This window comes from Chelon labrosus (genome assembly GCF_963514085.1).
Source record: "Chelon labrosus genome assembly, chromosome: 10".
Lineage (NCBI taxonomy): Eukaryota > Metazoa > Chordata > Actinopteri > Mugiliformes > Mugilidae > Chelon > Chelon labrosus.
The window spans coordinates 23,160,815-23,183,633 of record NC_140360.1 but is presented as its reverse complement, the minus strand read 5'-3'; the positions used below and the strand labels follow the sequence as shown (position 1 = coordinate 23,183,633).

The 22,819-nt window shown below is 42.1% G+C and overlaps 1 protein-coding gene across 3 annotated transcripts; it reads left to right on the top strand.

Moving 5' to 3' along the window:
• The first annotated feature begins 608 nt into the window (after positions 1–608).
• On the top strand, positions 609–22,482 carry pkig (protein kinase (cAMP-dependent, catalytic) inhibitor gamma). 3 transcript variants are annotated; one of them, XM_084552962.1, is made up of 3 exons: positions 609–860; positions 20,336–20,517; positions 21,788–22,482. In XM_084552962.1, exons 2-3 carry the CDS (start codon positions 20,364–20,366, stop codon positions 21,868–21,870), a joined length of 237 nt encoding a protein of 78 aa, XP_084409088.1. In that variant the 5' UTR covers positions 609–860; positions 20,336–20,363; the 3' UTR covers positions 21,871–22,482. The 3 variants fall into 3 exon arrangements, with proteins under 3 accessions (XP_084409088.1, XP_084409090.1, XP_084409089.1); XM_084552964.1 differs by lacking the exon at positions 609–860 and adding an exon at positions 2,486–2,609; XM_084552963.1 differs by lacking the exon at positions 609–860 and adding an exon at positions 14,822–14,998.
• Positions 22,483–22,819: the final 337 nt, after the last annotated feature.

Sequence of the window (22,819 nt, the reverse complement as noted above, 5' to 3'; positions counted from 1 at the left end):
CAGTATAGTGCAGTGGCATTATGGGGAATGTAGGATTTTGTTTGGCCCATTCAGCTTTATAAAAGTGTACTAAACTGCTTTCAATTGCCAATTTATTAGGTACACCTTCCATAATAGGAGTCAATTCTTCATGTGCAAAACGTTAAGTTTCAAGCCTTTATCAAGATATGACTGTGGGGACTGGATGGTCATTAGTTCAAATCCCCTACTGCATCTGTGGCATTTGCCGTTGAGCAAGGCATGTAACTCTTAAACTGCTCCCCTGGTGCCTCATGCAAAGACACACAAATAATAACACCTGTAATAATTATTGGATGTTCAGAATTAACATCAAATTGGAGTCACCTGCGTGGAAATCTCATCTTACAGTGGTTTGGTGAGCGGATAGGTAAAGCTGCAGAGACATGAAAGCTAACAAAGAATCACCCCCTCCAAAAACCATGATGTCTATCCTGTATGTCTATCCCGTGTGTGTGTGTGTGTTGATGTGTAATCGTGGGAGCGCAGTGTGGATGTGGCTTCAGCCAACAGGAGGAGCGGGAGCCTCCACAGCCTCGCTCTGATTGGCTCCCACCAGGCTAACTCCATTTTGGAAAACAGCTGTTTGAAGACACAACCTTTTTCTCTCGTTGTTTGCAGACGGTGCGCCGAGGAAAAATTACAAAAAAAAAAAACCAAGCAGGCTGCTAACGCGCTCTCCTTCCACCGCAGCTTTTGTGTTTTTGTAAATTGACTCCGTCCCGCTCCAGTTCCCTCTCGCCGTGCTGCGTTTTTGTCCGACTGCCAGGAAACTTAACTGGAGATCCATGGTGTTAAATTTCCATTGTAACAAGTGGATAACAGGGGGCGACCCGACCAAGGTTAGTGGAGCTCTTTCTATTTTATTGACACAAATGCGGCGGGCAAATGTCTTTATTTTATTTATTTTAACTGGCTTTAAAAATGGTGGGGCAGTTAATGTTTGAAGTGACCATCCGCAGGGAGCTGCAGAGTCACGAAGCGCCTCTACGTGATTTTAGAGAGGCATTTTTCCAGCCAGCCCAGCGACCAGACAATACATCTTGACGAAGCCGTGAGTGTCCACTGCTCACAGACGGCTTAAATTAACGTCTGCGTCTCCCCTCTTTGTCTTGATTTATTATCATTATTATTATTAATCGTACCATTTAATTTACACGAGCGACCATTATTGCCCGTGCTCATTTGTACAATTTAAATCTGCTGCCGTGAACGTACCTCCCACACATTAGCTGCTGCATTCACTGTCTCTCATCATCAACTGTGCTTTTTCTCCTGCACCCAGATACTACACCCCCCCGCCCCCACACCCCCACACCCCCCTCTCCTCACACAAACACAAATCAACTTCTATTTCCTAACTCAATAAGATAACATGGCAGCGATGGCAAGCGGTCTGCAAGCAATAACCGGGCTGCTGAGAAAACTGAAAACCTGTTTCTCTGCTGGTGCATGGTGCGAATAGGCAGGTCAGGATGGAGATGGTGCTCAGAGGCTGAGCAGCACCAGGATGGTGGGAAGCAGCCCGGGACCCCCTACTTTGCATGAGTGTTGCTGGGCAAGTGCCAGCGTTACTGGGCATGGGGACTGGTGAAAATAAATACTGGCTTCTTGCCTTGTCTGTGGTGCTTTGCTTCACTGTCGACCGGCTCAGTGTAACCAAAAAGGTGCTCCCTGCGCACAGCGCACAGGAATAAAAATGAAGCAGCGTTTGTGATTGAGTTAAAATAGCATAGCTTTGCACCGTTGCGATATGAGTCAGTAAACAGAGCTGCTGTGGCTTGACTGTCAAAACTGATATGTTCTGATTTGGGATTTTGTGGCTCAGGGGAACTGTTGCACAGAAGGCACCAACATGAAGGAGGAGCAACTAACATTTTTTTCTGCTCATAAAATATGAAAACATTAAGGTGAAGCTGTTTACAAAGAAAACTAGCTCATATTCACATTTTAGAGGTTGAAATGAAGTAAAGAAAGATGTTTTTGTTCGACTATTATCAAAATATCTCCTTTGACTAATTGTTAATGCCCTAGACTGAAACAAGTGGATATTATCTTAACACTTTTTGCGAGCTGAATCTTTCTCCAGCATTTCATAGCACATATGTCATTTTCCTTTTGTGGAAAAATCCCATGTCGCTGGGGTTTAGGCCACTTGATGACTTTAAGATTAAACTGCACGGTCTGTGCAGTCAGACGTGTCTTTCTTTGGAGCAGCTCTCTGCTGCTTCGTCTCCTCTCTCTCTCTCTCTACCAGCTTACCAAACATGGGTCTGTTATCCATCAAAATGGCCAAGGGGGCTGGAGAGTGGCCAGAATAGAGAGCGCAGTGAAGCTAGAAAACCCCTGCTACTGGAGGGACGCTCATGCCCTGCTGACCTTGGACAGAGCCCCGCAGAGCTTTCCCTCCTGTGCGCCTCCAGTCGTTTTTCCTGACTGGAGACGAGACACACGGAGGAAAAGGCAGACCGCTCACCATTAAGGTTGCACGTGCTCGTGATTTGGCTGTTCCGACGGCTCATCCTCTGAGGCCTTTGAGCGTTGCGCATCTTCTAATCTGTGACACTGGTTATTCAGAGAGCGGCTAGATCGTGAGTAATCAGGTCATGCTAGTGCAGTTATGATTATCTGCAGTGCTGCATGACCAACACTCTTACCAACACCATCCTCCACCTCCAACTCCTTCAGTAAGGAGAAGTCATATTTGTTTCTGCTGAGAGCTGCCAACAATAACATGGTTACCCAGTGAACATGTGGACGCCTGTATCCTTGCGCATCAGGGATGGTGGGGGTGGGATGTTACTGTGTGCTTGTTTCTGTCAGTTGTTTTTCCTTCAGTGGTCATCAAATAATTTTTTCCCCCTTGCCAGACGGCTTTTTTCCATTTGTGTTCCTACTGAAGGTTAAAGCAGTCTTCCTCAGCGCATATTATAGTGCACATACGCAATGTCTTTCCTAGCTCTGTCTTTCAATACTGTCCTTAAATGGCAATCTGAGGCAGTAAGGACAAAACATTACATGCTTTAGCTAAATATAGAAATCTATTCTCAGAACTGGTTCAGATGCCTTCTAGATTTCCTTGAGATTATATCCACAATCAGTCGCCTGACCAGAGACTTCCCTGTCAGGTTCAAGATAACCAGGATCAGAAAACAACAGTGAAGCAGTGTTTTAATACTGCTCATATGCTCCATATCTTTGTGCACTTCCTTCTGTGTACCTTCAAGTTTAATGTGCACATATTTTGCGGGCATGGTTTTTTCAGTTCAACTGCAATGACCTCTAACCACATTCCTTGCCCTGCGCACGGAGGCTGCAAGCGTCTCTGTTTTTAGCTTTCTGACTTCCCCATGAGGAGAAGATGAAGTGGCATCACCTCAGCCATTAGTGTCTCGTGTGACAGATGGAAAGACCCTTCTGGTCTGCTGTGAGAGACTCTGGCTATAAGAAGCAAACTTTTGTCTACTGTGTAAAATCAAAGCCCAGTTTCTCTCTTTTTTGTTTAGAAATGAATTTTCCCTATAGACAACACTTCTTAGTTTATGTTATGATGTATAAGTGCATAAAACATGCATGTGCCATTTACCCACACATGAACTCCTGTTTATGAAAGAAGAATGCTTCAGAGCAGCAAAGTTAATTCAAGATCATTTTGTTTTCCTGCTTTTTTCATCCTTTTTTGTCAAGCACCTTTGAAAGTCCTACTTCCCGATGCTTAACAATGATGATGGTTCACAGGTACCTGTGATGAATCAATAAGAGAGGGGCTATAAATAGCCACAGTTTACATAATGGTCCCATGTGATGAAACCAATGTTTGAGGACTTTGTCAATGAGGCACAAGTTCTTCAATGCTGGTTTTTTTTTTTTGTTGGGGCTTGAGGAAGTTTGAACAGGAGATTTGCATGTAATGTTTTAGGATGGAAATTAGACACCTGGCAGTTTGAGAGCAGCACAAGAATTCATTTGGAGTTGTGCTTCTGGACACCTGATGAATATGGATGAATACTGACCTCCATATCGGGGCTATCAGTGAAGCAGATCAGATGACACAGTTCTCAGATACGTTATCTGCTTTTGTGGTGTTGTGGCTGCTGGACCATAGCAGCAGAGCGGAGAAAGTACCACAAACTAGCTCCTTGCATGTCATGTATGCTGGCGTCAGCAGTCAGTCATCATCACAGACCTGGCCCATGCAGCACGAGTCTACTTCTGTGCATCGTGGACAAGTGTACATGGCAAGCAGCTCTTCTGCACTGCAGGTCTTATTGTAAACAAGAAGACTGTATTTTGTTCTTTTTGTCAGCCTGCTGAAATTTATATTTGTGGCTTCAATATAATCTAATGTGTTTTCTGTGCACACACAGTTTTTTCTATTTTTTAATTCATAAAATATATTTCATTCCAGAGGAATGCAGGGCTGTGTTTGTTTTGCTTTTATGTGTTACAAATCTGTACGCTCTGTTACTTTCTAACAACTATCCAGGTTCAGTAGTCCTCAGTAACTGAGGTATAAAAAGACATTATCGTAATATTTCAATCAGTTGCTGTTTGGAGCACCCCCAGTCCAATATTCACACTCCTGTATTTGGTACTTGTATGTGTTTGACTATCTTCAGGTTATTTTCGAAATGTGTATGTCGGCAGTTGAGGGATGAGCAAGTAGAGTACTGTGAGATTTTAGAGATTTTGTTTGCTGAAAGCAGCTGCCAAAATGGTGCAAGTGAGAGTGCTGAGAACAAACCAAATCAGTAAAGCTACAGGAAAACAGCAGAAGGCTCTAGCATGCTACAGCTTAGTTAGTGCTACCTAACCGTTATAGCTGTTCGCCACAGTTGATGTTGACAAAAACAAAATGCAGGGTACTGTTTATGTAGTTGTTGGTCCTTTGGCTTTGACCACCGCGTTGTAAATACTGACTAAAGGACAACTTTGGAGGGGAGAGAAATAATATAGATTGAGCATTCTCATCGACAGGCCTTGTCTTTGTAGTGAAGTCGTCTGTGATTATTCCTTTTCAGACCAAGCCAAAATTTCAGCCAGTCAAGCCTTAAACATATACAGTGCTAGAGGGGATGCACAGTTGGCTTCTGACTCTGTTCGAGTTTGTCTTTGCAGCTTCTGCCTTGATTGAATTCCCATAATCCTATACTGTGCGCGGACACAGACAGTAGCACAGAAATATAAATCGGCATTGACACAGCTGCTCACTTTGAAGCCCTAAAAAGGAGAAAGAGGAGCTTCAAAGGAGCTTCAGATTCGTGTTATAATTCTCTGTTAGTGACCACACCGTACATTATTAAAAAAATATAAATTCCAGCTGCTTTAAAGCAGTTTAAAAGTGACACCAAGATCTTTTTTCTTTTCTATAAAACACTATGAAAGAGTCAAATTTTAGTGGGTTTATTTACACAGAACATCTTTCGTCTTAAGTAGGAGAGCAAAGAAACTCTCTGGGACTGAAACGAAAGAAGAGCAGGATTCGGATTCTTCAGCGACCGCAAATAATCACACAAATGTTCCTGCCAGGGTCACCAGGGTCGAGTGTACGGGCTGAGATGGAAGCAGCAGCCTTAACCATATGTGGGCAAAAAGTCCCAGTGTTTGGGACACACTGAGCACGCTGACAATAATTTCTTTATTATTAAACTGGGTCACCACTGAAAGATACAGTAACCGCTATGAAAACAAACTGACTACAGCCTTCGTTCTCTGCAAGGGCTCAAACTGCAAATCATTACGCTCAAAGGGAGTGAGTGTATCATTCTCGGAAGATGGATATCGGGTGGAGTATCATTCAGATTTGTGGTGGTTTCCATTCCAAGCACAAATTGGCGCAGGAAATACTGTACTGACCCAGGCAATTTACTTCAGTGCCTTGTTAAATCCTGGCAACAAGTGTGCTCGGTTAGGCTGCAGCTGACTGCTACACTGGGAAACGGGTGCATAGATGCTACATTTATAACATCTATTTCCTTGTGTCTTTCATCATCCTGATGAATGACATTGTTTGGTAAGGTTGATCTTCTCAGTGGCAACACATCTGTTATTCAGCATGAAGCCAGTGGGTTTAATGTAGCAAAGCCGAGTTACGCCCCCTTACTTCAGTCTGATTGGCCCACAGCATCAGCATACATTTCACAGAAAAGGCCGAGGTGTTGAATAAACACAGTTTTGAATCCGTCTACGTAGAGAATTTTTAATCAAGCCTTATTATGTAAATGGTTCTCATCCATGTGAACTGGTTTGGAAGTAAAACAGACATGTCCTTCTTTGGTCCAGCAGGTCAGTGAGGGATGATTTGATGGGAATCTCTGTGGAAAGGAAAAAAAAAATGAAAATGAACTTTAATTATTCTAGATGGAGCGGCCCATTTTAAATTGATGCGAATAAAGTGCGAAAACCAGCGAACTGTTAAAGCGATGAGACGGGTTAAAGGCACGACGTGATCTTTGCTGTCTGACAGGAAATCAGAGGCTCGTGATCTGCTTTATGCTTTTATCCGATCCACTTCGGTAATTCTCAGGCTCGGCATGCTTTATAATATTTTATTGGAGGGTTTCAGCCGAATCGCTGGGGAGAGGAGACAATGAGTTGTGTTGATAGGAGGTCACTCTCATGAACTAGAAAGGAAAATAATGACAGCGATTAAAATGAACTTGACAGTGATATATTAAAAGTACATCCCATTTCCCAGCTGTTGCTAGAGAAGAGCCAAATTCATCAAATAGTAGGTTAATTACTACTATTAATTATGTCTACAAAATGAATAGTCACAGCTTAATGGCCTGTTGTGTTATAAGTTTGATTTACTTATGCAACTATACTTTTACTCTGCTATATTTCAGAGGGAAAAACTCTTGCTTCGTCAGATCAGGACTTCACATTCAAAACAAAATGAATAAATACAGAGCATTATTAATATTAAACCCACAACATTTAAGGCTCACTGAGAATTTTAGTCAGGTCAACTAAAATCTCTCAAATGGTTTTGTTTAGTTGGGGGAAAAAAAAGTCAGCTCCACAAGACATGGAGCATGACTGGAGCTAAAGCAGACATCTAGCAGCCTAGGAACCCACCTGTCGCGTAAAGCGGCAGCACCCCTAATTATGCATTACTTTAATTCTTTAAATTTAAACGAATGACTTCTGTAGAAATTCACCAACTGTACTGTTGTCCTGAAAGGAGAAAATATGGAGGTCTGTAGAGATTTGTATTGCTTTTGGAGTTGGCCGCTGAGGCACTTCCATGTTGCCTTAATCTATCAGTCCTTGAAACTCCAAAGTGTAAAAACAACTTTGTAGTGTTATGGGGAGTTTATTGACCAAACTGCTTCCTGGCTGGTTACCTTTTGACAGAGTCATATAAGCCATTTCCTCTGTATTTCCAGCTGCTTTCCTGGCAGGAGAATTGTTAACGTGCTGGTTACCAGCTACAGCGCTAACATGTGGTGTACACACTGATGAGGCATAACATTATGACCACGTTCCTAATATTGTGTAGGTCTCCCTTGTTCCTCCAGAACAGCTGTGACTGATCAGAGAATGGACATGGTCCTTCTGAGGGTGTCCTGTGGTGTCTGGTAACAGAATGTTGTTAGTGGGGGCCTTTGGGTCCTATGAGGGGAGGGGCCTCTGTGCATCATCCCACAGATGCTTGATTAGATTGAGATCTAGTGAATTTGGAGGCCATGTTCCTCATGTTTTTTGAGTTGTTCCTAAAGCATGTGTGTGTCTGTGTCAGGCTGTATCCTACTGGGGATGGCTGCTGCCATTAAGGAGTGTCATTGCTATGATGTCATGGCAATATAACCACTGACTGGCGCCTGTGTGTTTACTTGTGACTCTACAAAAATTTACTTAATAATACATTTGCATTTTTACTCAAGGACTTTGAATGAGGGACACTTGCTTGTATACAAGCTTTGACTACATCTTCCATTGGTGCTGAGTGCTATGCACAGCTGTGTTCTGTACTGTCATGATTAATGCTTTTATTATCACGTCTAGAGGAAAGTGCAATGGTTGCCGCTGTTCTTTTTTGTGTGTTTGCTCATGAGGAGGGTTACGTCTCCGCCTTTGTGTCCCGGTCAGCTCAGCAAATCAAATCACATGACGCCCACGTCCTCCTAGACTTGTGGGAGAAAGGTGTGATGATGCAGCTGAGTGGAATTACTTGGCAAACAGCAGACGCAGCGTGGCCGTCGGCACAGGTGAGAGGAGAGGCTCGTTTCCCCTCAAATTATTTTAAATGTGGCACAAAGAACAGCTGTGGTTAGCATAATCACATTTACAGCTTTATGAGAGAGAGAAGTCTCGGGCTTAATGTGGTTGTGTGTTATTACGTTAAAGCTACGGTGAGGGGAGTCGGGGGAGTTGTGGGTGAAATCCCTCTAACAGGTGGTGCAGAGACAAGTAGCCCGCAACCAAATCATATATTCTGTTACAAACTGGCTAAATGGTTGTACACAGCAGCTTGGAGGAGGAGGATGTATTGTGTTTCTCAAGTTCTCAAAAAAGTAATGAAAACACTGGCTCCAGTGAGGGATTATTTCTTTATTTAGAAAGCACAATAAACATGCATTCCTTCTCTGCAGCTCTCATCCTCCTTTCTTTTTCTGTCCTGTTTTTTCTGCTCTTTCGTCACCCTCATCTGCTTTCCATCCTTTCCTCATCGTCTTTTCATTTTCCTCCACATCTCCATCACCTTCTCCTCTCCTGTCCCCTCACCTTTCTCTTGTCCTTGCTCCCTCCTCCTCCTCCTCCTCCTCCTCGTCAGCTCAAGGGTCTCGTTCAGCCTCCAGTGCGTGAGCCTGGGAAAAGATGGGGCATAAACAACACATGCAAACAAACCACCTGCTTCCTGCTGAGGTCTCGTGTTGTTAAATGTGTGGACACAAATAGAAATGGGCAACCTTGCAGTAGACTCAGAACAGATAGAACGGCCGGTGGGAGGAAAATCACAGAGCGGCGCTCGCACGTCACCGCATGGCCTCTGCATTACTGAGATGGAAAGCGAACGCTACGACACCTGAGGACTTATGGGAACGGGGAGACGAGAACTAATTAGAACCGAAACAAGTAATTGGTTCATCGATTGACATAAATGAATCTGCAGCTAGAATGCCGCAAATTAAATTTTCTTTAAATGTAATTTGATTGTCTTTGGATTTTGGACAAAGAAAATGTAAAAAGAAATGTAAAGATTTTAATTATAATCACACTATTCCACAAAACTGGATAATGCAACTAAGACTTTTAACTTTAAAATGGGGAAAAGTAGCAGATCTTCTCATTTTAGGTGAAATCTTGCTTGACTGGGCTGTGATGACTGATCATTAAAACTGTGGCTAATTCATTATCTGCCAAAAATGGTAATCTACTACCTTTTTAAGGTTTATAAGCATCATACATACTGACTGTCCATACTGCATATACAAATCTATATATGAGGATTAATGTTTTTACATACTATTATTGTAAAATAATAATAATCATCTAGCACTTTTCAAATCAACATAAAGTCCTTCACAAAAACATTAAAAAACAAAGCATTAGGACACAGTTTTTCACAATTTCTTACATTACAACTTTTGACAAGATATCACTAATGACTTTGTTACAGCCATGATCACAAGCTCCCCATGTCAAAGACGACGGCCTCAGCTGTCTAGATTTCTCAGAAAAACAAACCCCAACGATGTTTACTTTGCATCATCAGCCAGAAAAAAAAACATAGATTAAATTAAATTCTTTCACATTTAGGAATCGGAAACCAGGAAGTTTGCTTGGATAAACTATTTGAACCACTGATCTAAATTAAATTTGTTTCCGGTCATTTTCTGTTAATTTATTTATGTGACACTTTAATAGCAGAAATTCATTTTACACGAAAGGATGTTGAATCCAGGGCTGCAGCTTACAAGGATTATTAATATTGATCCATCTCTAAATGATTTCCTCAGTTAATATATCCATTGTAGGACTGATAAAATATCAAAAAAGTTTTCAAATCCCTCAATTAACAATCCAAAACCTGAAGATATTTAATTAATTAAGTAAAACTTAAACAGGATAGAAAATACTCAAACAAGAGTGGACATAAAATATATACAACCTTCGTAGCAGCTGACTTCTCTAAGCTCCGAGTACTTCCAGACACACAGCACAGTCATCCAGATCTAAATATATTCAACATGAATGTAGCATCTTTAAAGAGTTATAGCCACACCACATTCTAGCCTACTTTATTCCTCAGCTGCTTTGCACAGTCATAAATAATTTTGGCTTTTTAAGAGAACAAGAAAGTAGCTGTACAGAGAAGTGTGTCTCAAAGAACACTCATCTGTTTTCCTTGCTTATATTGTGAGAGATGTGAGTGTGTGTCTCTGTGTCGTGCAGTCATTGTAGAATCTGTTTCTGCTGACACACTTGTGTTTGTAACAACAGCGCAGCCTGTGAAGAATCTCGAGGATGACGAGCCTCTAAACAAACAGTTGCCACTCGGAAATAGCGATGTGAGATTGTTTTTTTTTTTATTTTCTGAGGGGGTTGTAATCATGGCTTCATCTTGGAGTCCAGCTGGAGCACCTGCTCCTGACTCATCTGTGAATCACATGGTGGTTGATGGGAATCAGTCACACCCATTTTATTCACACAAACAAACACAAACCAGGGAAATCCCTATAGCCTGAGGCAGTCTTGCCACTTCTCTCTTCTGGCTGTGAAGCATTGATTGATCACAGTTTTTTGGGCCGCGGGTACACACACACATACGCACCGGACACAGTGTTGTGCATTTAATACCTCTCGTAGCGTAACCTTTCCTTACCTCCGTAGAGGGATATCTGATCCTGGATGGTGTATGGGATCCTGTTGTTTTGTAATATTAAGATGCACTGCCTCTCCGGCCTCAAGAACGGTTATTGATCCACCTAGCTGTTGCTAAATGAGCTAACAAAAGGGAGTAGTAGAAGTATTGTCTGTCTCTTCAGTGCCGTTTGTTATGCGATGCTGCCATCTGTTTAACAGATGAGACGACTTAGTAGATTAACAAAATCAATCACAATCAAGACATTTTGGGTTTGTTCTTAGTTAGAGGAGACTGGTCTGCTTTAAGCAGACATAGTCATAAACATGTTATATAAAGGATTTTCAGCTTTTCTCTCTTTTTTTTTAATCAATCAGTCAGACTTGTATTTGGTGAAGTAACCGAAGCACTTCCCATTCAATCATTGCTGATGTAGTCAGATAGTCACTGACTCCTGTGTGCCCAAATTTGCCCACTGTGGTATAAATAAAGGATTATCTTATCTTAAGTTAATATATTTTTTAAGAAAGTGTTCCAACTTCACAGGAATAGTTTTAGACGGGAGGTCGGTCTGCAGTCTGTGTGTAGCCACAGTCAGGAGCTGCTGCACTTCCTGGATTCTCGTTGTTACGGTGACGTGTCCAGGCAACCAGTGGCGATTCCAAGAAGCTGCTGCGCCCAACCACGAAATAATATGTGTAACATGAAGTTACTGTGCTCTGCTCAGCCGCTGGTTAAAGGAGGATTTCACTGACTTCACATCTTCTTGGGGAGTTGTATTCCATGTGTGAAGCAGAAGCTGAACAAAGTGTTATGTGGGTCCAGAGGGAGATGCTGTGTGAAGTAACAAATTTTGTACCCTGAAGCAGAGTTAATACTGGGGCTCTTGATAGCTCACCAGACCGTTATAAAAGAACTTTGGATGATGACGGCAGACTGAACACTAGCAGCTAGCACATAGGTTCTGCGCCTGAGTGAAAGGAAATAATTCTTTCTACCAGCAGGTGGCAGTAGTCTTTATTTGTCATTCACAAGGGGAAACTGGAAGAAAGCTAGGATTAGCCAGGAAGAGCTACAAGGCACTGTACAGGGATAGATTATCACGTTGAAAAAAGAGAATAGTCTTCGTTGTGTGTCCTCTGAACTTCATAGTCGTCACATGTTCTTTTGTCACATTAGTTTCTCTTTTCCTGCTGTGGATCTCTAAGCCGACTCATTCGGCTGCAGTTTCAACATGCTGAATCAAGTGAAAAAAAAAGAGTCAGACTGGGGCTAACAGTGTGCGACACTCCGCCAAAACTAGGGCTTCAGATACTTACTGATTCCCTCTCAGTGGTAAACAGCTGACCGTAGGCTTGGTGCGTCACAGCCTGTATTGTTTCCACATTTGTTTACACATTCGTCAAGTGTGCTGTTTCACAATTAGTCCTAAAATATACTACATCCACTCCTAACTCTTTTTAAAAGCACTTCGGTACGTGCAGTGGACATATTAATATAAACTCACTACGCTTGTGCAGACTCCTGAGCCACATGTTACATCAAACATCTTAAATATGTTATGATCATATTTCAAAATAAATTGAAGAAGCTTCATATTCTCCTTCGTCTTCTTCTCCTCTGTATTAATGCTTTCTGTATGCCTCCTCTTTGCCTCATCACTCACAGACACAGCACATCACTGAGCTGTGTGCGTGCGCAGAGCAGCTATATGAAGCCATTAAAGCCTTACTTGATTGCTGACAGAGAAGGATGTTGCACAGTTGCTGAGCATCAATAACTATGTTCCCTCTTTTTATTGGCTATTAAAACTCTTACTCGGAGATTAGCTTGCTGTGAAATCATAGTGATTGATCAGCTTTACAACTTAAGCAAAGTCTCCAACTGAAATTTGTCTTCAAAAGCAGCCCTATTTTTAATCCAATGTCTGCAAGTGTTTGTTAACTGCTTAGAGATATCAGTTTATGACTTCAGCAGCTCTCTCTGATCCTGCTAAGTCTGAGTCAAGAAGACAGAGAAACTTAACTGCACAGGTTGTCGGTGAAGCTTACAATTGATTTATCTGATCACAGAGGCTCATGTTTGAAGTTTGTCAGGCACAGAGGAAATGGTCAATCCCCGGTGAGAACAAAGAATGATCAAGTGTGTTTTGGAAAACCACCTTCTTGGTTTTGCACTTGTAAACCTCTGATATGCAGATTACTTATTCTGCATATCAGAGCTGAGAGAATCCATTATTCCTTTGTCAGTTGTCAGAAAACTGCAGCGAAAGTGGCAAAACTCAGTTCTTGAATGTGAAGGTTTTCTTTGTCTTCTGTGAGAATAAACTGAATAGAATAGAGAACAAGACATTTTGATGTTGTCGCACTGAGCGCAGGCCTTTTTTTTCCGTTTACTATAGATGAGGAAATATTCTGGAGATAAATTCGTAATGGAAATAAACTGTAGCAGCAACATCCCTATTCTATTGACGAATGAGACGTGCAAAGAATCAAAGCGGAGCTGGCTTTAACTTCATTTGTCACGGTACTGATGCAGTAACATGTCAAGCAATCATATGCATTGGTTTCACCGGTTGACATAAACGTATAACATCATCAGTGTCACATTTGATCAGCGCTTGGTCAGTACTTGGGTGCTTTCACACAGAGTTTGTTCTTCTAAAACCAGGAGTGGTTCCCCCTCAGGTCGCTTTGTTTCGGTTGGTGTGAACAAGTAAACTGAACTGAGCCCGGTTAGAGAGGGTGATCCAAGTTTTACCCCAATTTTAGGATCAATTACAAAACTTAGAGCTCTGTCTCAGTTGTCACGGTTATATGCAACATCGTAGTCATATTGTATCAATTACTGATTCAAGTTACTGATTCAAATATCCAAGCAGCTGTTTTAGTTTGCTTCATCTATACTTTAAGGGAATTGGAGTTTAAACCTGAATCACAGTTATATGTTATATTTGGATTCTTAGTCTTATAATCACACATATTCTAATTCTCTTCTGCCTTTTTAAGTGTTAGGACTTGCTGCTTTTCTGTTCCTATATCATAGTTTTCTTTCTTTTTCAAACACTTAACCGACAATAATTAGGAAAGAGAAAAATATTTCATAGACATTTTTGGAGCAAAGCCATTCATACGTCTGTCCCTCTCCAGCACTGACCTCTTCTGAGAGACAAATTGATCTCTCAAGTGCTCTGAGTTGTGAAGTGGAGAACCACGAGTCAGCTGCTCCCCTGTAAGCCTGCCGAGATAATCAGCACGAGCTAGATTGATTTTTGATTTGCCTGAGCTTTCTGAAGAAGCGGCTTTGCCCAGCTCCTTTTGTTTTATTCATTAGTTCACTCAAGACTTTTCCACAGTAGTTGACGCTAATGGCGTTGGTCAGGCTTCTTATCTCCGGTTCCTCAGCTGATTCATAATGCCTTCAGACCTAGGAGCTCAGCATGCTCATTTAGGCTGGCAATTATGTGAGAGTGGCAGCGATCGTTCTCGGTATCTCCTCCGTGAAAAGGAGATGGAAAATTGCACCGAGGAGCCAGTGTTATCAGTGATAATTCTGCATGTCTGACAGAGAAGGCAGAGACTTCCACTGTGACTTAATAGTAATTCAGAGACTTCTAAGTGCAAGATATAAAGAGAGGCGCTGAAAACCTCTTTTGAGTTTCAGAGGTTTGTGTCAGCTCGCCTCTCAATAAGAGAAGGTCCTTGCAGTGTAAATGGCTGACTACTAACTAGTTTGCCACGTTCCAATATTCACTTCACCAAGGGAAATCAGGTCTTCACACCCAGCCCAGGTCCCGTAAGAAGAGGAAGGATATGGGGCAAATATATACACCAGAATTGAATGGACAGGGCCTTTATTTATTTATGAAAGGAAGCGAGCAACAACAATGCTTACCCCGACGAGGAAATACAGCTCCCTTGTGTTTGAACTGAGCTTGTTGTCGGCCAAGCAACTGCTGACATCATGCGAATGGACGGTGCCCAGACCACGTTGGACGGGGGCTGAGAGGTGGTGAGCAGGAGGGCAAAGAGCTGAGGCACTCTAATGTGATGGTGCTCTCAGTGTGTAACACTTAGCTCTGGAGGGTGACTGGACTCGGATGTATTTGTCCGAAGCCGTTTGTCTGCTTGTAGGCACCTGACAGCAGATGAGGCGACTCTGATTACTTTGGTAAGATGGATGCTTTGTCTTTTCACGTAATGAAGAGTTGTTGAGAATCCGTTTTGTGCTCCAAGCTGACAGAGCATAGAGGATGTTTGTGTTTTTTAATTGGAGCTGAAAAGTTTAATTGATTATTTAATTGACAGTAACAGTTCCAGGTTCCCTGTTGTGGAGATTTGACACTTCTTTTCAGCTTTATAACATTTTACACTGAATAGCTTGGTGTTTTTGACTTAATCGGACAAAATAAAAGACATTTAAACTTCACACAGGGCTGTTTTCAGACTGCAACTGATGATTATTTCCCGTATTTATTGGATGATTATTTCATGGGATGGTTCTGTATAAACTGCGTATTCTAAGCTCAAAGTGACGTCTGACTTGACGCTCCAAAAACCCAAAGACATGTATTTTACCGTTGTGTTTGGCAAATAAAAGCGTCAAATCCTCACACAGAAAAAAGCTGAAAGTTGTTTTTCTTGCTCGACCGTTATTTAATTATTAATCAAACAGCTCCTCTCTGTTTACTTATTACTGGCATTTTATAGACCAAACTATAAAAACCAGTGGAAAATTTGAGTTGCTATGACGAGCTGATGACCCTCATTCACAAGGAGAGTTTGTGCCTTGTCAATAATTGCCTCAAAATTAGTTGACAGACTTGAAATTGGTCAGGTGGATGGCACTAATGGACGTCAAAATTGGCAAAGAAGCCAGTCTCTGTGTGGGTTATTGCAAATAATGTGAGTTTATTACACACAAATCAGGCTTAAAAGGCTGCAGCGGGATAGGAGTGAGCCTGCCTCTCTAATGGGTCCGGTGTAAGTAGCTGTGCTGACTCATATTCCCTCAGTGATCTCAAAGGCCTTTGTTCTTGATATCTCCATGCCAAAACCTCTCCTGTTACATGTCACCTCCCAGTGTGGTGACCGTTCATGCTCAAACCTGTCATGAAGACAACCTGTTGCACTTTCATTTGGCCTTTGCTTTCATTCACAACGAGCAGTTGTGCTTTAGTGCCGATATAACAATGGCACTATTTCTACAAAACAGAGGAAATGGCAGATTTGGGATATTTTCCTCTTTGAGGAGATTGTTGACGCATGCAGTACAGAGCAGGAAGCAGAGTGAGGCTACAATGAGTTCAGCAGCACCGTTTTCCCTTTGAGTATTGAGTTGTTATTGTCCCAAGTGAAAATGCACACCTGTGACATTTGTCTTGTGCTAGTGTTTCCAGCTGCAGCTGTGTCGAGTTTCCCTCTGTATACACACACGGTGGTTTTTCACATAAAGGCACCTTTTTATTAAACTAGGACATACACCTTAAGAGCGCTATAAGTCATAATTTCTGCAGTACAGTTGACATTTCTGTGTGAAAGCTGTGAATGAATCAAAAGTGTGTAATAGGTCAACTTATTCTTGTACAGTACGTTGTAGGACATAGGACATTTATTTAGGCCATCTAGATATCTGGTCCAGATTAAGGTAGATGTGAGAAAACTAACTGATTTGTCAAAGTAGCTTTCTTAATTGATTAATAATGTCATGTATTACTTTATTAATCAGAAATGTCACACAGTTGCTGGTTTGAGCTTTTAAAATTTGAATATTTGACTGGACTAAAGCCTGACACACACCAAGCTGAGGGTAAGCCACTGGCCAGTGTTTGCCGGTGTTGGCCCATCGGTTAGCATCTGCGGCCTTGGTTTTAGTGGTATTTCCTGCAGCATTAGAAACATCACTCTGATTGGCTGTTCATCTTAAAGGAGAGTACATGATAAGAGAAACAGAAGTGACAAAAGTGAATGAAGGGTACTCAGACTTGTCTTCTTCACCTAATCTGAACATTCAAATAATCAAATATGTATCTAGACTGAAATGTAGACCAACATCAGCATGATTCAGCTCTTCATAGCCTCTCGGCTAATAGCAGCTCTTAAGGTTTCCCTCTTTTAAATGATGACCACAGACTACTGCTACCTGCTGGCACGAAGAGTTGTTTCCTTTAATGCAGGTGCAGAACATATTTGTCAGCTGGCAACTTTTGAGGCAATAGTTAGTGAGCCTTCATTGCAGGTGGTTCTGTTTTTGCCTGATGAAGTATGTAGCAGAAGAGAGCTGCTCCGGAAAATAATTTACTAACAGATAATGGGATCCTCAGAGACTGGCAAAATGGGGCACTAAATGTAAGTCACCATAGCAATAAAATTGCTTATATGAAGAAAATCCATCGCAAGGGGAAGGAAAACCAGTCCAGAAAACTATAACTCCCTTCATAGCCAGCAGCCCAAACAGAGAACGCAGTCAGAAATGGCTAAAAACTGTGTAGAAATGGGACACGCGATGGACAGAGTAATGGGGCTGGAACACAAGAAGAAACGATTAACGTAAAAGGAAGCAGGAGACAAAACCTTCGGCTTCGACAGACGGTGGTAATATGAGAAAGTCCCTAAAATGTTAATGTTTGCTCCTATTTACTGGTTCATCGTAAAAAATTGTTTGGAGAATAATAAAAACTGCTTATAATTGTTAGTTAAAGATCCAGATATCCACTGTTATTCTTCCCTTCAATAAACGAGAGCTTTAATTACTTTGATTTTTATACAGAAGGTTGTTGGTATTTTTTTACAGATCGTCTGCATCTTAGGCCCTTTACATATCCATTTGCATTACACAAATCACAGCAGGCAAGCAACAACAGCAGCCTCCACTGCTTCAAAAAACAGGTTCACCATCACAGTGAGCTTTGTGGATATCAAGGATGAAGTGATTTAAAAATGCAGCGCTATTAATCTGCTTCTCGCACAGCTGAGACCAGGCAGTCAGGCAGAGAGGAGTGTAAACACACGCTGAAGAGCAGAAGGCAAAACATCATCACCACCATCATCCTCATCCCTCCATGGAAACCCGTTAATGATCTCATGGTAGGATTTGATCCACATGTGCAGGCAAGCCGACTAATTAAACAAACAAATGGCAATTAGATGGAACTCCCATAAGCCGCGCAACAACTGGGCCGATGGAGAAGAAACAGGCAAACATCATAAAACACAGAAAGTAAGTCAGTGCAGCAGTGGAGACTCAGTTGTTTGTTGGATAGATTTCTCAGTAAAATCATGCAGTCCGTGTCACACTGACTGGTGGTGTGGCTGAATGATTGTTTTCATAATGTGATCTTAAATCACTGTTTTCAGGTACCACATTTTAAAGGAATAGGGAGACATTTTGGAATTATTTTTGCAGAGAAATACAGAAACAACATTGGAAGTGCCAGGTCTCTGTCTGGACTGTATATACGAATTGCGGAAAGGTTTTGCTGAAGAGCACATTTGAAGCTCACTGTGGCTGGTCCTTGGGTTTAGGTCCTGCAGTACCATATAAAGACGCTTATATGCTACAACAGGACCTACGCACATAGCCAACGCTGGTGCGAGTCATTTAGTCCCAAAATCAAAGATATTCAATTCAGCGTATAAAGTAGCTAAAGTGGAAAACTGGAATTGTACCATTTTTGTGTTTATTGCTTAAAATGTAATTGTTTATTAAGTTTGCTGATTGCCAAATTGTGTCAGTTCTAAACAGCACCATTATGTCCACAAATCTTTAGCTTTTCTCATTGGCTACAGTCTGCAACAATTATGAAATGTGCAAACAAAAATGATCTGTATTGGTGCTGTCAGATCTTTAATAGTAGAAAGAAACACTAAACAGAACATACAGAAGAGAGCTGAAATTTAAAATCACAATTCCGACATCAGTCAGAAGAATTATAGACAATTTCCTGCAAACGTCAGCACTAATTGGCGGTTAGTGAAAGCCTCGGTCGGTTGTGGAGAAGGTAGTACTTCAGGTGTAATTATGAACCTGGGAGTCTCTGGCCTCCCACTGTGATGTGGCTCGCTAATGATTGCGTAGACCAGCTATCTAGATGACAATCTAGCTGAGGATCACACCACCATCTGCAGTCGTTAACACAGAGTGGCTCTTGTGTTCGGTAGGAGCACTCGGGGGAAAATGCCAGCAGTCCAGAACTCAGTGACATTTCCACAGGTACTGCTCTTACCTACTGGGGCTTAACGACTGCCCTTCACTGCAAATTTCACATTCCTCAACCAGCATCGCCTACATTTGCAGTGTCTGCTGACCTCTCAGGGAACGACCCTGGCCGCTTCCTTCTTGGCATGGCCCACACACACTGTACGTGGGAGAAAAAAAACAATTGTGGGACCTTTTGAGTGATACTGAAAGAATGCGAGTGAAAGAGTTTGGGAACAGACTGCCCCCAGGTCAGCCTGTTGCAGCTGTCTCTGCCGGCCCGTCTTTATTCCTCCCTCCATTCTTTGACTCAGGACTCCTTTATTTTCTCTACAGATTCGTAGAGCCCCTGCCTAGCTGTGAATTGTTACATGCTTTAATATGAGTACGTCCATAGCTGTAAAGTAGTCTGTTACGCAGCACATCATCAGCAGTGAGGTCTGTGCCAGCCTGGGGGGAAACCTTCAGGGAATAAAGCTGCAGGAGAGGAGCAGCTGTGACGACACTTACATGCTGATCAAGTGTCTCTGGGTTTCCTTTTCTTTGGATCAGAGGACTACTTTCTGTTCCTGCTTTCCTTTCCGTCGTTTCACCTTGTTTTCTGGAGCAGCATTATTATTTGTCCTCTTCCCTCTGAGGAACGACAAACTCCATAGTGTTTTAGTGGTTGGCAAGATCCATGACCTAGTTAAATATGGACTGAGAACAGGAAGCAGAAGAGGAATGAATAGCTAATGGGAGCTCGCCTTAATTTTTTTTCTTCTTTCTCTTGGCTCCGCCTCTTCTTGATCTTTGAATGGGGTTTAGCTCTTTTACTCTGGCTGTCCATATTGATCAGCGCTCTGTGCAGCTCTCCACCTCATTTAAATCCTTGCTGTGTAAGTACCTTTAGGTTAGAGATACTCTTGCCGAGGCGTATGGCTATGCAAGTGAGAGCCCGTTCCCCTGATGTAATTAGGACGCCCAATTAGCACAGATGTCAGTAGTGCCATTAATCGCTGTACAGAAATAGAAACGGCAATTATTAACACCTTCATTCTTCTTTTTATTAAGTGTCTCTCAGCTGTTGGCCTCTCAGTTGTGAAAATACTCCTTCGTTTTGCCCTGGTGATCCTCAGTTACCTTTTAAATATCTCAGTGCTGTGTGACTGAGTCTCTAGACAGTATTTTTGTGTGTCCTGTTGGTTCTGCTGAAGTAGAATTGCTCAGTAGAATATCCTCCCACGGCCACTGAAAGAAGACAGCAGGGTGATTTATGTGCTTCTTGCAACACCTCCGCAGCCGTCTGACATCCCCTCCTCCCTCTGGCAGGTGTAATGAGAGCGCTGGTCATGGACAGATGATGGACGTGGAGACGTCGTACTCAGACTTCATCAACTGTGATCGCACAGGCCGCAGGAACGCAGTGCCCGACATCGCAGGGGAGGGGACAGCAGGGGCCAGCACCAGTGAACTCACCAAAGACATGGCAGAGATGGACCTGAAGGCTGCAGGTGAGCAAGGCCACATCACAGCACGCCGTTTTCTTATGGAACTTGCTAGACGAGTCAGTAGTGCTTGACCAAGAGTCAAAGACAATCATGTCATTTCTGCTCCTCACATGGCTAGTAAAGTACTGTTATTTACCACAAAATACTCTAATTGGAAGATGTACTGCACGCTTAAATGTGTTTCTTGAGTTGCACAATAGATCAATGCTGGTGTTGATATTTACATAAATGTAATAAAATCTAAACTTCTTGGGTTTAAAATGGCTCAATACACACACCATCTATAGTTTGACGTCAGCCTGAACAACTCTAATCAGTGGTGGGCGTTCCCCTCTTCCACGTGTATTACGTTGGCTGCAGCGTCCCCAACAGATGACGGAGAGAAAAAATAAGATTGCCTCTAGCTTTCTCTCTGAGGGATCATTTTACATGTTAAAAAAAATAATAAATAAAATAAAATAAAAAAGCACAGTCCTTACATGTTCTGGGGTTTCTGACCACATCTCTATTATCACTATTATCCTTTTTTTACCGAAGCAGTAAAATATGTTAATGAGAACGGCTTGATCGGGTTCAGCTGGATTTAAATGCATGATATGCTAACGTAGAGATTTCATTGTGCTGGAAGTCAGTCATATTCTTCTTCCTCACCAGATCTTCTCTGTAAAATGATCTTTTAACTGTAATATTTCTTCAAATGTAACGCCATGAATTGCTGGAGTGAACAGAGCTGAGAGGTTTGGTGTTTCTTAGTCAGCCATATATTCTAGTTTGAATGATGCCCCCACGGTTCTTGGCAGAATTCATTCTCCTGAAGATAGCCAGAGTTTGATCAGTGGTGAAACTGTCCTTGAATCTGGATGCAATAAAATAACAACATGACAGACGGGAGCTTCTTTTCAGCTTAAGGTCTCAGGGAGATCTGATTGTGGCCTCAGTGTTAAATGAGCTGTAACGGACGCACAGTGAAACACAGTCCTTGCTTCCTCTACTCGTAGTAGAGTGTCAGGTTGTTAGGAGGATCATGTCTTACATGTGACACAAACTCCTGCTGTCTGACCAGTGCATGTTATATCATTATTTTTACCGTCTTCCTTTTCAGTCATAGACAAGTTTCCCATGACATTTGGCTGCAGTAAATCAAACCACTACCTCTTGTCATATTTGGAAATAATCTCATATGCTGACACAGTGCTGCAGGAAGTTGTAGTTCCTTCCTCAGGAATCTTTGGCTGATTTTTTTTATTTTTTTCTCCAATTTTATTTTCTGCAGAAGGAGACCCAGGGGCCTCCCCCGCCCCTGAGGCAGAGGGCTCCACCAGCCAAGATGCCCAGGGAGGAGGAGGCCCCTCCTAAACTCCACCAGAGACTGAAGGGGAGCAGAGAAACTAGAGAGAAAGCAGGTGAAAGTGGAGAGACATGGAGGAAGGAAATACAGAGTGTATATTGGTTGTCCTAAATGGACATGAGGACACTTTCGCTCACTGCCGGCCTGTTTGGAGCTTCAGTGGCGCCAAATGTACGCCTTTTCATTGGATCAGATTGTAACAAGGGGAACATAACAGAGCAGAACGGTTGATTGAGAGGCTGCTTCATACTCTGATAGTCATTTATATTCCTGAAGAGACAAGGAAGAAAGCACAGAAACTTTGGATTCACGTCTGTGGGGATGGACTGAGCTAAACAGAATTCATTTATAACACTCGAAATGTTGCTCCAGCCTAAAGTGGAACCGTGTCATAGAGGGTGTATTCATAATCATCTGTTTGTCGGTTTCTTTCTTTATGTACATGTGTGTGTTTGTGACTCTCGTTCAGTTTCATCGACAAGTCTTTTCTTTTTATAGTAACCAACGTAGTCTCCCATTTTTCTGTCGTGTGTGGACTTCATATTTATTGCTAAATGTTCAGTGATAACTTTGTGATAGCCATTTTCTTTGTGTAATAAAATACTTATGAATTACTGTAACTTTTGTATTTAATGTTCTCAAGGTTGATTAACTTTTGGAAGCAGGCATTTAGCAGGTTTCTGTGTAAGAGCTGTAAAGGTAACGAGCCCCAGTCAACCAGGATTAATCAGCTTGGCGCTGAGTTTTTCCAGAACCATAAATATTACTGAACGCAGCTTTTTGTGTACATTAGGATGGCTACAGGAAGCCAGTGTTTACATTTCTACCGAGCATAGACTCCGTGTTCCCATTTATCTCTTTGTACAATAAAGTAACAGTTCATCTGCAGAGCTGTGCAGGTTCTTAGAAGTCTTTTTAAGTTTAAGCTTCCTTTATTTTCATTATTAATTACTGGAA

Coding starts and splice junctions, on each gene's coding strand:
- pkig (XM_084552962.1), top strand. CDS start 20,364: ATGATGGACGTGGAGACGTCGTACTCAGACTTCATCAACTGTGATCGC. Junction 20,518..21,787: donor GATGGACCTGAAGGCTGCAG/GTGAGCAAGGCC, acceptor TATTTTCTGCAG/AAGGAGACCCAGGGGCCTCC.